This window comes from Rhinopithecus bieti, unplaced genomic scaffold (assembly GCF_001698545.2).
Source record: "Rhinopithecus bieti isolate Rb0 unplaced genomic scaffold, ASM169854v2 scaffold_5132, whole genome shotgun sequence".
Taxonomy (NCBI): Eukaryota; Metazoa; Chordata; class Mammalia; order Primates; family Cercopithecidae; genus Rhinopithecus; species Rhinopithecus bieti.
In genome coordinates, this window is record NW_016804791.1 from 2,333,083 (window position 1) to 2,349,348 (window position 16,266).

General features: G+C 38.7%; 1 protein-coding gene across 2 annotated transcripts in view; it reads right to left on the reverse strand.

The window, feature by feature from the left end:
• The window catches only part of SMYD3 (SET and MYND domain containing 3), a 594,032-nt gene that overhangs the window by 153,528 nt on the left and 424,238 nt on the right, over positions 1 to 16,266 (reverse strand). For both annotated transcript variants that reach the window (XM_017870421.1, XM_017870422.1), the window contains exon 7: positions 7,686 to 7,796. In XM_017870421.1, coding sequence (XP_017725910.1) covers positions 7,686 to 7,796 — 111 coding nt within the window. The remainder of the gene's footprint in view (positions 1 to 7,685; positions 7,797 to 16,266) is intronic.

Sequence of the window (16,266 nt, forward strand, 5' to 3'; positions counted from 1 at the left end):
CAAAATAGACATTAAGTCAAAAAGCAGAAAGACAAAAAAGGTCATTATATAATGATAAAAATATCAATTCAGCAAGAGGATATAACCATTGTAAACACATGCACCCAAACTGGAGCACCCAGATATACAAGGCAAATATTATTAGGGCCAAACAGAGAGACCCCAGTACAGTAATAGTTGGGGACTTCAGCATTGGACAGATCATCTAGACAGAAAATCTACAGAAAAATATCACACTTAATCTGCACCACAAAACAAAAGAACCTAGCAGATGTTTACAAAACATATATCCAACAGCTGTAGAATACACTTTCATCTCATCAGTAAATGGAACATTCTCCAAGATAAATGATACATTAGTCCTCTAAACAAGGCTCAACAAATTTTTAGAAATTGAAATCGTATCAGGTATCTTTTCAGACTACAATGATATTATTGGGGGAAACCCCACCCCCGATATTCAATGTGGGTTCTTTTCTATTTCCCTAAGCATTGGTTGGTCTGAGAAATAAAGGGAAAGAGTACAACAGAGAGAAAGTTAAAGCTGTGTGTCCAGGGGAGACCTCATATGTCGGCAGGTTCTGTGATGCTCTCTGAGCCATAAAACCAACAAGTTTTTATTAGTGATTTTCAAAAGGGGAGGGAGTGTACAAATAGGGTGTGGGTCACAGAGATCACATGCTTCACAAGGTAATAAAATATCACAAAGCAAATGGAGGCAGGGTGAGGGCACAGGATCACAAGACAGGATGAAATTAAAATTACTAATGAAGTTTTGTACACACATTGTCATTGATAACATCTTATCAGGAGACAGGGTTTGAGAGCAGACAACTGGTCTTACCAAAATTTATTAGGTGGGAATTTCCTCGTCCTAATAAGCCTGGGAGCACTACCGGAGACTGGGGCTTATTTCATCCCTTCAGCTTCGACCGTAAAAGACAGCCACCCCTAAAGTGGCCATTTCAGAGGCCTACCCTCAGGGGCCATTCTTTCTCAGGGATGAGAAAAACAATTCAGTGATATTTCTCCTATTTGCTTTTGAAAGAAGAGAAATATGGCTCTGTTCCGTCTGGCTCACTGGCAGTCAGAGTTTAAGGTTATCTCCCTTGTTCCCTGAACATTGCTGTTATCCTATTCTTTTTTCAAGGTGTCCAGGTTTCATATTGTTCAAACACATGCTCTACAATCTGTGTAGTTAACACAATCACCACAGGGTCCTGAGGCGACATTTATCTTCCTCAGGTTACAAAGATAACAGGATTAAGAGATTAAAGTAAAGACAGGCATAGGAAATCACAAGGGTATTGACTGGGGAAGTGATAAGTGTCCATGAAATCTTCACAATTTATGTTCAGAAACTGCAGTAAAGACAGGCGTAAGAAATTATAAAAGTATTAATTTGGGGAAGTAATAACTGTCCATGAAATCTTAACAATTTATGTTCTTCTGCCGTGGCTTCAGCAGGTCCCTCTGTTCGGGGTCCCTGACTTCCCACAGCAGAAATAAAACTAGAAATCAATAAAAGAAACTTTGGCTGTACAAATACATGAAAAGTAAACACGCTGCTGAATGACTACTGGGTCAATGAAGAAATTAAGAAGATGATCAAAAACTTTCTTCAAACAAATGAAAATGGAAATACAACATATCAAAATGTATGGGTTACAGCAAAAGTAGTGTTAAGATGGAAGTTTATAGCAATAAACACCTACATAAAAGAGGTAGGAAGATTTCAAGTTAAAAAGTCTAACAATGTATCTCAAGGAACTAGAAAAACAAGAATAAACCAAAATCAAAATTAGTAGAAGGTAAGAAATAAAGATCCAAACAGATCTAAACAAAATAGAGACTAAGAACAATACAAAAGATCAATGAAACAAAAAGTTGGTTTTGTGAAAAGAAACAAAATTAATAAAGAACTTGCTAGACTAACCAAGAAAGAGAGAAGACTCACATAAGTAAAATCAGAGAGGAAAAAGGGGACATTATACCAGATCCCCCAGAAATTCAAAGCATGATTAGAGACTGTTAGGAACAACTGTATGCCAATAAATTGGAAAACCTAGAAGAAATGGATAAATTCCCAGTCATACACAAACTACCAAGATTAAACCATGAAGAAAACAGAAAACGTGAACAGAACAATATCAAGTAATGAGACAGAAACAGTAATAAAGTCTCCCATCAAAGAAAAGCCTAGGACCTGATGGCTTCACTGCTGAATTCTACCAAACATTTAAAAAAGAATGAATACCAATTCTACTCACACTATTCCAAAACACTGAGAAGGAGGAAATACTTCCAAACTCATTATATAAAGCCAGCATTACCCTGACACTAAAACTAGACAAAGCCACAACAACAAAAGACTAAAGGCCAATATCACTGATTAGCATAGATGCACTTTTTTTTTCAACAAAATATTGGCAAACCAAATTCAACACTGAAAAGCTCATTCATCATAATCAAGTGGGATTCATCTCAGGGATGGAAGGATGGTTGAACATATGTAAATCAATAAAGGTGATACATCACATTAACAGAACCAATGACAAAACCATATGATCATTTCAATAGATGCTGAAAAAAATCTTTCAATAAAATTCAATGTGCCTTCATGATAAGAAATCTTAACCAACTGGGTACGAGGGAAACACAGTTCAGAAACTAAGGGCCACATATGACAAACCCCAAGCTAGCATCACACTGAACTGGGAAAAACTGAAAGCCCCTCCTTTACAATGTGGAACAAGACAAGGACGTCTGCTTTCACCACTCTTACTCAACACAGTACTGGAATTCCTAGCCAGAGCAATTAGACAAGGGAACACGTTAAAGGGCGTTCAAATTAGAAAGGATGAATTCAAGTTCGCAGACAACATGATCTTACATCTAGAACAACCAAAAGACTCCAATAAAAACAAACTGATAAATTCAGTCAAGTCGCAAGATACAAAATCAACAGACAAAAATCAGTAGCACTTCTATACGCCAACAGCAAACATCTGAAAATAAATAAAGCAATCCCATTTGCAACAGCTACAATAAAACAGCATAAACACCTGGGACTAAACTTAATAAAAGTGAGATAGCTACAATAAAAACTATACAGTACTGATAAAAGAAAGTGAAGATAACATAATAAATTGGAAAGATAGCCCATGAGGATTGGAAGAATACTGTTAAAATGACTGTACTATCCAAAGCAATCTACATTTTCAATGTAATCCATATGAAAATATCAATGACATTCTGCACATGAAAAGAAAAAGGCAATCCTGAAATTCGTATGGAACAACAAAAGCAATCCTGAACAAAAGGAACAAAGTTGGAGGCATCACATTATCTGACTGCAAAATGCTCTATAAAATTACAATAACCAAAACAAACATGGTACTAGCATAAAAATGGACACATAGACCAATGGAACACGTGAAAGAACATAGAATCCAATCCATACATTTAGTCAATGGAGTTTCAAGAAAGTCACCAAGAACATACATTGAGAAAGGAAAATCTGGATAGCCCATATGCAAAAGAATGAAACTAGATGCCTACCTCTCCCCATATACAAAAGTCATATCAAAACAGCTTAAATATTTGAATATAAGACCTAAAACCATGAAACTACTGTAAGAAAACATTGGGGAAACACTTCAGGATATTGCGCTGGGCAACTATTTATTGAGCAAGACATCAAAAGCACAGGCAACCAAAGCAAATATAGAAACATGAGATTATATCAAGCTAGAAAGCTTCTGCACAGCAAAGAAAATAATCAATGAAGAAACAGCCTATAGAATTGAAAAAAAAATTTGCAAAGTATTCATTAGACAAGAAACTAATAACCACAATATATAGGAACTCAAACTCAATAGCAGAAAACAACCCAATTAAGAACAGGCAAAAGTCTGATGAATTTATACAAATGGCCAACAGATATATAAAAAAAAGTTCAACAACATTAATGGTCAGGGAAATGCAAATTAAAACCACAATGAGATCATCTGCCCAGTTAAATTGGCTACTATGAAAAAGTAAGAAAATAACAAATGCTGGCAAGGATGTGGAGAAAGGGGAAGGCTCACACATTGTTGGTGGAATGTAAATTAGTACAACCACTATGGAGAACAGTAAGGAGGTTCCTCAAGAAACTAAAAACGCAACTACCATATAACCAAACAATCCCAAAGTTGGATATAGATCCAAAAAAAAGGAAATCAGAATACCAAAGAGATATCTGCACTCCCATGTTTATTGCTGCACTATTCAAAACAGCCAAGGCATGGATCAACCTAAGTGTCCATCAATAAGTAAAAAAAAATTCAATATATATATATACAACTGAGTATTTTCCTCTATAAAAGTAATAAAATCCTGTCACTTGCAGCAACATGGATGGAACTGAAAGACATTACATTATGTGAAATATGCCAGGCATACAAAGACATATCTCATGTTCTCACTCATACATGGGAACTAAAAATAAGTTGATTTCATAGATAGTGAATACAATAGTGGTTTTGAGGCTGGAAAGAGTAGTAGGTAGAGGGATGAAGAGGGGTTGGCTAATGCATAAGAGATTACAGCTCAATAGAAGGAGTAAGATCTAGTGTTCAACTGCACAACAGGGCAACTATAGTTAACAATAGTTTACTGTACATTTCAAAACAGCTAGAAGAGAAAATTTAGAATGTTCCCAACATAAATTTTTGAGATGGATCTCCCAGTTACCCAGATTTGATCATTACACATTGTATGCTGGTATCAAAATCACATATACCACACAAATATGTACAACTGTCGTATATCAATAAAAATGTTTAAAAAGCAATAAAGGGCATTTAACTTGGAAGAAATCGCATTGTCCTCCCTTTGCAGACAACATGACCTTATATATGGAGAAACTAAAAGACTCCACCAAAATACTCTTAGAACTGATATAGTCAGTAAAGCTGCAAGACACAAAATCAACATGCAAAAATCAGCAGTGTTTCTGTACACCAATAATGAACTACCTGAAATGGAAATCAAGAAAGTAATCCCATTTACAATAGCTATCCAACCCCCCAAAAAAAGACACCTAGGAATAAATTTAACCAAGGGGGTGAAAGGCCTCTGCAATGAGAACTATAAAACGTTGATAAAAGAAACTGAAAAGAAGACAAATGGGAAGGCATTCCATGCTCATTAACTGGAAGAACCAACATTGCTAAATGACGATACGATCCAAAGCAATCTCCACGTTCAACGCAACCCTATTAAATACCAACGACATTCTTCAAGAAATAGAACCAATGATTCCAAAATTAATATGAAAACAGAAAAGACCCCAAATAGCCAAGGCAATACTAAGCAAAAAGAACAAAGCTGGAGGCATCACACTACCTAACTTCAAAATATCCTACAAGGTTATACTAACAAAAAAAACACAGAATTGGTCTAAAAACAGACACACAGACCAATGGAACAGAACAGAAAACCCATCATTAAATCCACGTATTTATAGGCAACTGATTGTCAACAAAGGCACCAAGAACACACAGCGGGCAAAGGACACCTCTGCAATTATTTGTCATCAGAAAAGTGGATATCTAAGTGCAGAAGAATGAAACTAAACCCTTATCTGTCACCACACAGAAAAATCAACTAAAATTAATTAACTACCGTGAGCCTGGAAACTGTAATACTAAAAGAAAACATAGCGGAAACACTTCAGGACATTGGTCCAGGCAAAGATTTTACGACCAAGACCACAAAAGCACCGATAACAAAACAAAATAGAAAATGAGACTGTATTAAACCAAAATGCTTCTGCAGAGCAAAGGAAACACTCAACAGAGTGAAGACACAACCTGTAAAATGGCAGAAAATAGTTGCAAATTTTGCGTTCAAAAAGGAACTAATATCCAGAATATACAAGGAACTCAACAGCAAAAATATCACAAATATTCCAATTCAAAAGAGGGCAAAGGATCTAAATAGACATGTATCTAACACATATACAAAAGGCCAATAAAAATGCTTATCACCAACCATCAGGAAAATGCAAATCAAAACCAAAATGAGGTGTCATCTCACCCCAATTAGAATGACTATTACCAAAAAGACAAAAAAAAAAAAAAAATTAACAAATGCTGGCAAGGATGTGGAGAAAACGTACTCTCATAGTAGGCTGGTGCAAAAGTAATTGTGGTTTTTGCCATTAAAAGTAATAGCTACCTACTCCCAAAAAAAGACACCTAGGAATAAATTTAACCAAGGAGGTGAAAGGCCTCTGCAATGAGACCACTGCCATTACTTTTAATGGCAAAAACTGCAATTACTTTTGCACCCACCTAATAGTACAGCCATTATGGAAAACAGCATGAGGGGTTCTCAAAAAACTAAAAATAGAACTACCATACAATCTAGTCATTACAGTACTGGGTAGTTATCCAAAGGATAGAAAATCAATACATCAAAGGGATACCTGCAGCCCCATGTTTACTACAGCAGCGCTATTCACAAAAACCAAGATAGGAAATCAGCCTATGTGTCCATCAATGGAAAAATGGATAAAGAAAATGTGGCATATATACACAATGGAATATTATTCAGCCATGAAAAAGAATGACATTCTGTCATTCATGGCAACATGGATGGGCCTAGAGGACACTATGTTAAGCAAAATGAGTCAGGAGCAGAAAGACAAAATGCTCCGTGTTCTCACTCATATGTGGGAACAAAATAAATTGATCTCATGGAAGTAGAGAGCAGAACTGTGGGTACTAGAGGCTAAGAAGGTGGGGAGAGGTTGGTTAATGAACACAAACTTAGGAGGAACGAATCTGCTCATCTGCAGCACTGCAGGGGAGATATGGTTCACTTTAATGTATTGTATATTCTCAAAATGCTAAAAGAAGATTTTGAATGTTCACAACACAAAGAAATGATAAATATATGAGGTGACATGCTAATTACCCTGATATGATACTACACATAGTATACACATAATTATCACTCTGTATCCCACAAATATGTGCAAGTATTATGTGTCAACTAAAAACAAAAGGAAAAAAACCATAGGGATAAAAAACAGATCAGTGGTTATCAGGGGCTGGGGTAGGGATGGTAGGGTTGACTATAAAGGGACATGAGGGCACTCTGTTGGGAAATGAAACCATTCTGTATCTTGATTTTGATGGCAGTTTCATGACTGCATTTGTTGAAATCATAGAACTGTCTCACTAAGTAGGGTAAATTTTTTGCATGTAAATTGTACCTCAACAAACCTCATTTTATTTTAAAAAAACATTTTTAAAGAAATAAACTAGGTAAAACTTGGTATATGTTGTTTACTGAGCAATAACTTGTCAATCATAATGTAATTCAACCTGCTTACTACATATGTTCTACTAGCACTCTGTCCTTCACCATCCTTTTAATTACATGTTTAATGGCTACATTCCCACTTGACTCTAAATTCCATAGATCCTTGCCTTTGGTTAAATCTCAGCTTGGTGGGTGACAAAAGTTCCAGGAAACAAAATATATGCAGTTTGATGAGTTACCTTATGTATCTGTTTCCTACCACGTACTGAGGGTCATTACTTTTGGGTTTATGAAACCAAGGCGGAGTTCTCTGAAGATCATTGAGATTTTGCCATGGAGGTGTTTCAATCTGGTTCCATACTACATACCTTGTCCTGGGTTTGGCAACGGAAACAGTCACATTCAAAGCAGTACTGGTCCCTCAGCTGCTTCCGGCGCTCCTCGCTGGTCATCAGCATATCCAGGTAGCAGATGGTGAGCTGTGCAGGCCAGAGAGAGGAAAGCGTTGACACATCTGCTGTGCTCATTTCTTTAACAAATGGTTATTATTATTGCTAATTATTGGAGTAAAACTTGTTTTTACTATAAACCAGAAATGTAAGAGAGAAGGTACCACTCATAGTTTCTCTACCCAAATAATCACATGTAAATTTTTTAATCTACTTCCCTTCAGTCTTTGTTATGTGGTAAGTACATATGGATCATATATTTAAAGAATGGGGCTTATGATCTCTACCCACCTTTGTATCTTACTTTTTTTTTTTCACTACAGTAAAATATCAAAAGCTGCTGTATGTTTGGTATTACTAAGGTTTGCTAATAAATTCTATAACCATTAGCAATCAGAGAAGCCAAATTAATCCTGGCAACCAAAAGGGTGGCAGATGATACAGCCAGATTGCTCTTAAATTCTAACCAATTCTATAACTGCTTCATGGAATTTAAGGTCATCCAAATTTGGTATCTTTGAAATGAGAAAACAGTTCTCTTACTTGTAACTAGGTTTTAAAAAAAGGTGGAATAATTTCCAAATAGGGGAGAGTTTAACTTGAGAGTAGCACCACTGACGGAAGCACTTAAACTGACTGCCTTACACCCTTTCGGAGTAACATCCCCTGCCTCGGATGGTGTCGGGTTATGAATGAGAGGATATATTTAAAGGACTCCTCAGACACTCTCTGACGCTGAGTTCCCTTTAAGTCACTGGTCTTTAGGCAACATTATAATGCTTAAAGCATTTTGCACTTGATTCGATCTCTTCTGAAAGTCTAATTCAAAATCCGGAAAATGGAATGCTTGATCTTCCCGTCAACCTGTTCCATTTCGGCTGGAACATTCCCACTCTCACTTGACAGTAACTCATCTTCTGTCTTACCCAAGTTGAAGCCTCAGAGTTATCCCTGACTTCACTCCTTCCTTTACACCTACCATCCAATCCGCCAGGAAATTCTGCAGCCTCTACCTTAAAAATTACCCAGAATCAACCACTTTTTACCTTTTCCAATGCTACCACCCTGGTCTGAGCCATCATTACCCTCTTACCTGTAAAAGGTGACAGTCTCACAACTGGTCTCGCTGATTCTTTCTCTAGGCCCCCTGCACTCCACCCCCTAGCCAGAGTGGTTCACTTAAAATATGTCAGATGACATGTTCTGTTGGAAACATCGCAACACTTCCCAACACTGCCTGAGTAAAGGTCAGGTCCTTCTAACTCCCCAAGTGCAAGTCAAAGTATGGGCCCTGCATTGGTGCTAGTGCACACTGTGGGTTACCAGTCCATGATGAAATGAGTAAAGAAACCAAGTCAATATTTAGAAATGTTTCTTACTAATTTGGTAAGGGTAATTTTAGGTGACTCTAACAACAAAACACTGGGCTTTTTTTTTTTTTTTTAAAGACAGGGTCTCACTCTGCCACCAAGGCGGGTATGCAGTGGCATGATCACAACTCACTGCAGCCTCAACCTCCTGGACTCGGGTGATCGCCCCCCTCAGCTTCCCAGGTAGCTGGGACTACAGGCATGCACCACCACACTGGGTAATTTTCTGTCTTTCTTGTAGAGATGGAAGTTTCGCCATGTTACCCAAGATGGTCTTGAACTCCTGGGCTCAAGCAATCCTCCCTCCTTGACTTCCCATGGGATTATAGGCATGAGCCACTGCACCCAGCCATTTTATTTTATGTTCTCTAAATTTTGTATTTCTAATATTTTCACTAGATTTTATAAAAACACTGGTCTGTAACAGACTAGGAAGGAAAAGAAACACTGGTCCTTTGTCGTAGGTGGTTAGAGAAGCAATGGCTTCACCTAATCCTACCTGTTCCCTCTCATTTCCCACCTCCCTTGTTGCTGCTCCACCAGACCAGCCTCCTGTCTGGCTCCACACACACTCCTACCTCAAGGCCCGTGCACTGGCTGTTCCCTCTGCCCTTCCACCCTGTCTACTGTGTCAACCTCATCGTCTTTGAGTTTCAGTCAAATCCCACTTTCTCATTCAGGTCTAACCTCAATGCCCTATTAAAGGTAACAACCCAATTCCCTTCCCTTCTCTAGTTTTTTCTTTTCCTGTATCATGTATCAGCTTGTACCATACTGTATAAATTACTTCTTTGCTTTTAAAAGTAGAAAGTAATCATGGGGTATGTGTGGTGGGGAAGAAGTGAAGACTTTAGGAGAGCAGGAAGGCAGGATTATCCACTGAAGGAGATGCAAAAAACTCCCCAGAGCGGAAAACTCCATGTGGTTTTTCTTATACTTAAAGCATCTCATGTCTACAAAGCATGATCTTACTTGTTTGAAATCATGGTGGGGCAAAGGCGGCCATCCTCTTTGGCAGACAACAAAGCTTTGGGGAAGACTCTCTAAAGCCGTCGGGGTGATGGTGGATGGCTGGGCTGGCCAGCCAGATCTGTGAAATCCACCACGGCCATCACCATCACCATCACCAAGGGGACAGGAGCCACAGCCTGATCTGGCTGGCTGGCTCGCCATAGATTCTTCACATTAGTCAACCATAACACGCTGCTCCATACACAGAAACAAGAGTATCTGCCCCAAAGAGATGCAGATGATGATGTTACTGAGTATCTACTGTTTGTGGCGAGGCAGCATTGCACAGTAAAAACTAGCAAAGGTCTTGGGTTCAGGTACCACGGAAGACTGCACCCAGATCTCTTGATTTAAATCTGATGCTCTTTTTCCTTTAACGTGGCTGCTTCTCATACTTGGCGGGGAGAGGCGGCTGTAGAAGCAGCTGGTGTTCTTACGGCATTTCTGTAGCATCCTCAAACCTAAAATACTCACCCCTGTGTTAGGGAATGTTCAGCGGCAACTGAGATCCTTCAGCTGAGACAACAGCCACTCTTTGATGTTCCCCATGTTTCTCTTGCTTCATGATCTGAAGCCAGGGTTGCCTCTGAGGCACAGAGGGTCACCACACCAGGCAAGTTCCTCTCGTTTCTAATGAATGCTACGTTCCAAATTCCAAATAACCTATTTCCAAGCACACTTTTTGAAACAGCCTATGAGTTAGTCTGGGACAGTAGATACATTCATCTTATCCTAGCAGGCTCTGTGGGTCCCAGTGTCCTTATAGGAGGTAAGGGAGCAAATGAGTCCATCCCTATGTCCCCTCTTGGGTTAACTGTAGGACACTAATTCTGAACCCAGCCCAATGGCTCTTAGTCCTAAATCAACTCCCATTATCCGAGCAGGTAAATGGACAGTAGTTATTGGGTGATTACAGTGTGCCCAGTGTGAAGCCACTAACTCCAGGGCCTGTCACACCCGAAAAAAATGTGCTTGACTAACCCAAGACTTTATTACAAGGGCCAAAACTCACAAGAGATCTTGTCAGGCAGTGAATGGGCAACAGGAGACTAGTTATTTCATTTAACCCCAATAAACTGACTCTTAAAGCCTCCCTCGGCATACTGTAACTGCCTGAACTATTACCTGGACCACGCAACGGCTTTCTAACTGGCTTCCTGCCGCCTTCAGTGTACCTTTCATCTTCTAAACTGCTTTGAGAGGGATCTTCCTAAAACCCCCATGTGATCACGTCATTTCTCTACATGAAAACTTTCGATGGTTTCTCACTGCCTATGAATAAAGGCACACGAGGCTTTCCCTCAGCTGATTTTCTGTCTGCCTTTCTAGTCTCCATGTCTCTCCCTGAATCCCAGCCTGTCACAGTTATGTACATTGCTAGACCTCTGAAACAATGAATACCATATCAACATGTGTCTGGGCATCACTGCCTAAGTGAGCCTCTCCTCCACACTCAGCTTATTGAGAGCCTCTCATCCTCCAGGCCTGGCTCAAATACACCTCTTCCTATGGCGACTGCCCTATTACCTCAGAGAAAGTGGCCCATTTTTGTGCTTCTTTTATGCCAATGAAGTCTGCAGAATATCTGGTTATCAACTGTGAAGGGCTTAATGGCAAAAATATTTTATTCATATTTTTGGAAAAAACAGCCAGATTACTAACTGGTAATGACAGCTAAAATCATATTAGCCAAAGATAAACACCTTTATTAAAGTCTCATTGACTCACCAGTTGTAATGGGATATCTGCTTAGTAAATGCAGGGCTCATTTAGAGGGAACATATATATGAAACTTGGCCATTGATCAGTAGACACCTTAATGGCACCAAACAAAATTGCATTAAAATATTAATGCCATTGACCACTGCTTTGCCATTTTAGTGCAGCTCTTATAGAAAACGCAGTAAATCATTTCTGACATTAGAGTAATATAATGAAGGAGATTTTCTAGATCTTGAATACACAGTTTACATTAAAATCTCAAGACAAAATGAACTCCTTTTCCATGAAACCATCTTTTCATTGTCTACAACTGAGTGGATAAGATAAGCAAGTTAAGGCCGGGCGCGGTGGCTCACACCTGTAATCCCAGCACTTTGGGAGGCCAAGGTGGGGGCATCACGAGGTCAGGAGATCGAGACCATCCTGGTTAACACGGTGAAACCCCGTCTCTACTAAAAATACAAAAAACTAGCCGGGCGAGGTGGCAGGCACCTGTAGTCCCAGCTACTTGGGAGGCTGAGGCAGGAGCATGGCATGAACCTGGGAGGCAGAGCTTGCAGTGAGCCGAGATAGTGCCACTGCACTCCAGCCTGGGCGATAGAGCAAGACTCCCTCTCCAAGCAAAAAAGAAAAAAAAACAAGTTAAAATTAGACCTTGCTTCATTTCTAGAATTCTGTGACCACAGTTACAAATGTTTCTGTTAATACTGGCTCTGAACTGGAAAAAAGCCTGAAAAATATAACTTCTTTTTAAAGTCAAACCAGAGTATCATTGTGTCTCTTCTTGTATCACAGATCCTGCTAATTTTACCTTCTAAATATTATATTCTTCAGATACCCTATCACAAGCCACCACTGAGCTCCCCCTGACTTCAGGCTACCAATGTTATCTCTTCCCTGGATTATTACATCGCCCTGACCCTCATTCTCCCAACCTTGCCTACACATAGAAAAGTGGTCATACAAAAATAGGCAATGGGGAAAGGACATCCTATTGAATAAATGGTGCTGGGACAGCTGGCTAGCTATATGCAGAAGACACCTACCTTGCACCATATACAAAAAAATCAAAGATTAAAAATTTAAATTTAAGAGCACAAACTTTATGAACCCTACAAGAAAACCTAAGAAACACCATTCTGGACATCAGCTTTCGGAAAGAATGTATGACTAAGTCTTCAACAGCAATTGCAACAAAAACAAAACTTGACAAGTGGGACCTAAAGAGTTTCTGCACAGCAAGAGAAACTATCAACAAAGTAAACAAACAACCTACAGAATGGGAGAAAATACTCACAAACTATGCATCTGACAAAGGTCTAATATCCAGAATCTATAAGGAACTTAAGCAATTCAACAAACAAATAAACCCAATTAAAAAGTGGGCCAAAGATATGAGCAGACACATTTCAGAAGATGACATACCAGCAGCCAACAAACATGTTTTTTAAATGCTCCGCATCACTAATCAGAGAAATGCAAATCAAAACCACAGTTAGATACCATCTTACATGAGTCAGAACGGCTATTACTAAAAAGTCCAAAAATAACAAATGTTGATGAGGCTGCAGAGAAAAGGGAACACTTATACACTACTGGCGGGAATGCAAATTAGTTAAGCCACTGTGGAAAGCAGTTTGGAGAGGAGCTCAGAACTACCATTTGAGCCAACAATCCCATTACTGGGTATATACCCAAAGAAAATAAGTCATTCTATCAAAAACACCCATGACTCACATGTTCATCACAGTACTATTCACAATAGCAAAGAAATAGAATCAACCTAAGTGCCCAGCAACAGTGCACTAAAAAATGTGGTACATATTCACCACGGAATAGCATGCAGCCATGAAAAAGAATGACTCCATGTCCTTTGTGGCAACATGAATGCAGGTAGAGGCCATTCTCCTAAGCCAATCAATGCAGAAACAGAAAACCAAACACAGCAATTATAGATTTCTCATAAATTGTGGAAACAAATATTTAGAGAATCTATCAAACCACACACCCAATGTTTTCACTTAGAAGTGGGAACTAAACATTGGGTACTCATGGACAAAAAGATGGCAGTGACAGACACTGGCACTACTAGAGAGGGAGGTAGGGCAAGGGGTGAAACACTGCTGGGTACTATGCTCACTATGGCAGTGAAGGATCCATCATACCCTGAAGCTCATATCATGCAATACACCCACGCAGCACACCTGCACACGTGCCCCCGAATCTAAAACACACGGTGAAATTATTTTTTAAAAATCAATTAGGTTACTAAAGCATTCTTTTGGTTTAATTCAAAAGGTAAATGAAATAATTTTATTTCTTTTACACTTATCCATTCTTAAGAATGGGATAGGGACTTTTATAATGAATTTAACAGTGAAATCACAATTTAGTAATTTATTGAATATAATAAAACCCTGCTAAAAGTAGTTTTATCATCTTAAGCCAAAACAAAATCAAACTTTTATGGATTTGTATTCAACAGCCTAAACCTGAAAGCACCTGCTCATTGCAGATTTCAAGGTACCTTTATGTAAAGTGAAACTGGTCATAACACTTTCAGCTTCAATTTCAGAGGAGCATGTGTTAGAACAAAGACTGCTTATAGAAAACGTGAATTTAAGAATGGAAAATCATCTGTGTGGATGTCATCATGGACCAACACTTCTACACACAAACCAAATGTTATTCAACAGTTTTAGCGATCTTTCTTGCCAAGTCCAAACATCAGCCAGACCACCTCCACCAAAGACCAATTCTTCTGCTTTGATACATGAGATGAGATCTATTTACTATACTTTTGATAGATTCACTAAATATTTGTTTCCACAATTTATGAGAAATCTATAATGTTATGTAATTTTTTTGACACTCACCATCTGAGCTCTACTTTTCCCTTCAGGAAACTCTAATCATAAATGGAAGAAGAAAATCACTATTTACTAAGTGTCATGTGCTGGGCACTGTCCTAGATAAATAATTTGTGACTTTGATCCTGAGAATGAAGCTTTACTAACCCCTTGAACACTACGTAGTGGTAAGTATAGCACTGAACAAGTAATTTCCCAGTTTAAACCTTACATTTTCTTCTATACAATAAAAAAAATGAATATGTAACATTATCTGAGTTTTCTAAGATTCCAAAGATGGTACAGACTACTTAGGTCTTATTCAATTTTGTAGTCCTTGGGTTTTGTTTTTTGTTTTTACCTATTAGGCGTCATCTATTGCTTCCTAAATTGAATCACCCTATAATGTCCCCTCTCATCATAGCCATGGTTGTGTATACAAGAAGTGAATGAAAGGCAAAGGAAACATCACATTTCAGTCATACAGGTTCAATGACTTGAGAAAAACGCACACTACAGCAACAGTGACTGAGGTAAAATGGAATGTACGCTGAGTAAAAGGTTTAACTTGTGATATCCCAAATCTAACTCAGCAGTTAGCAGAATTGTGTGGGGTTTTAAAAATTGTTTTCTTTAAATGTTCTACGTATAGTACGTACAATAAAAAAAGTTACATTTGTAAACATGCAGGAAAAAAAAAAAGAATATCTGGCCACACAGTTCCTTTGCTGAAACCCTTCAATAATATCCCATTGCCCATCCTTCTCCCTTCCACAAATATTTACTGGGCGCCTCCTATAAACCAGACAATGTTATGAAACCTTCAGTTAAACCAAGGTCTGTAATGAGGCCCCCAGGGGGTTTGTCAATCTGATCCCTACATATTCCCTCAACTTCAGGTCACATCTAAATTCTTCAGTCTATTGATGAGAACTGCTTCTTGCTCCTTGAACTTACCATTCTGTCCCTGGCCTCTGTGTCTCTGTCTACAATGCCTTTTCCAGCCTCATCCAACTCTAACACCATGGATCCTTTCAGAGTCTAGAAGTCAGTCCTCTGGAAACATCCCTTAACCACTCTCCACTCCCTCCCCTTACTAATCACTTGGGTGCCCCGGCTCTGAGCTTCTATAATATAAGCCCTGTGCCCATTTACACCACTGTGCATCTTAATTCTATTATTGTTTATTGTATCAGTTTCCTCAACTATACCTTGAACTCTTGAAGGCAGGGCTGGGTCTGAATAATCTTTGTATTAGAGAAAGTTTCTAAAACTGCTACCCAACTCCTGACATCGAGTAAACATGCAGTGAATTTGTTTAATGGTTTAACAAATAAGATGGCTAAGAGAAGAAACAGACCGTCTTAATCCCAAAAGACATCAGATTAAGACTGACATTAGGGACACTAATGCGTTCACCTTCTGTCAATCACAGTTCTCCCAGCTGATATGGCTCCAGAGAATGCTGGCGCCAATGGCATTATTCATACCAGCTACAAGTTATTTTAACCACAATTCCCATAAGACTGCTTTGGACTACCCAGCTTT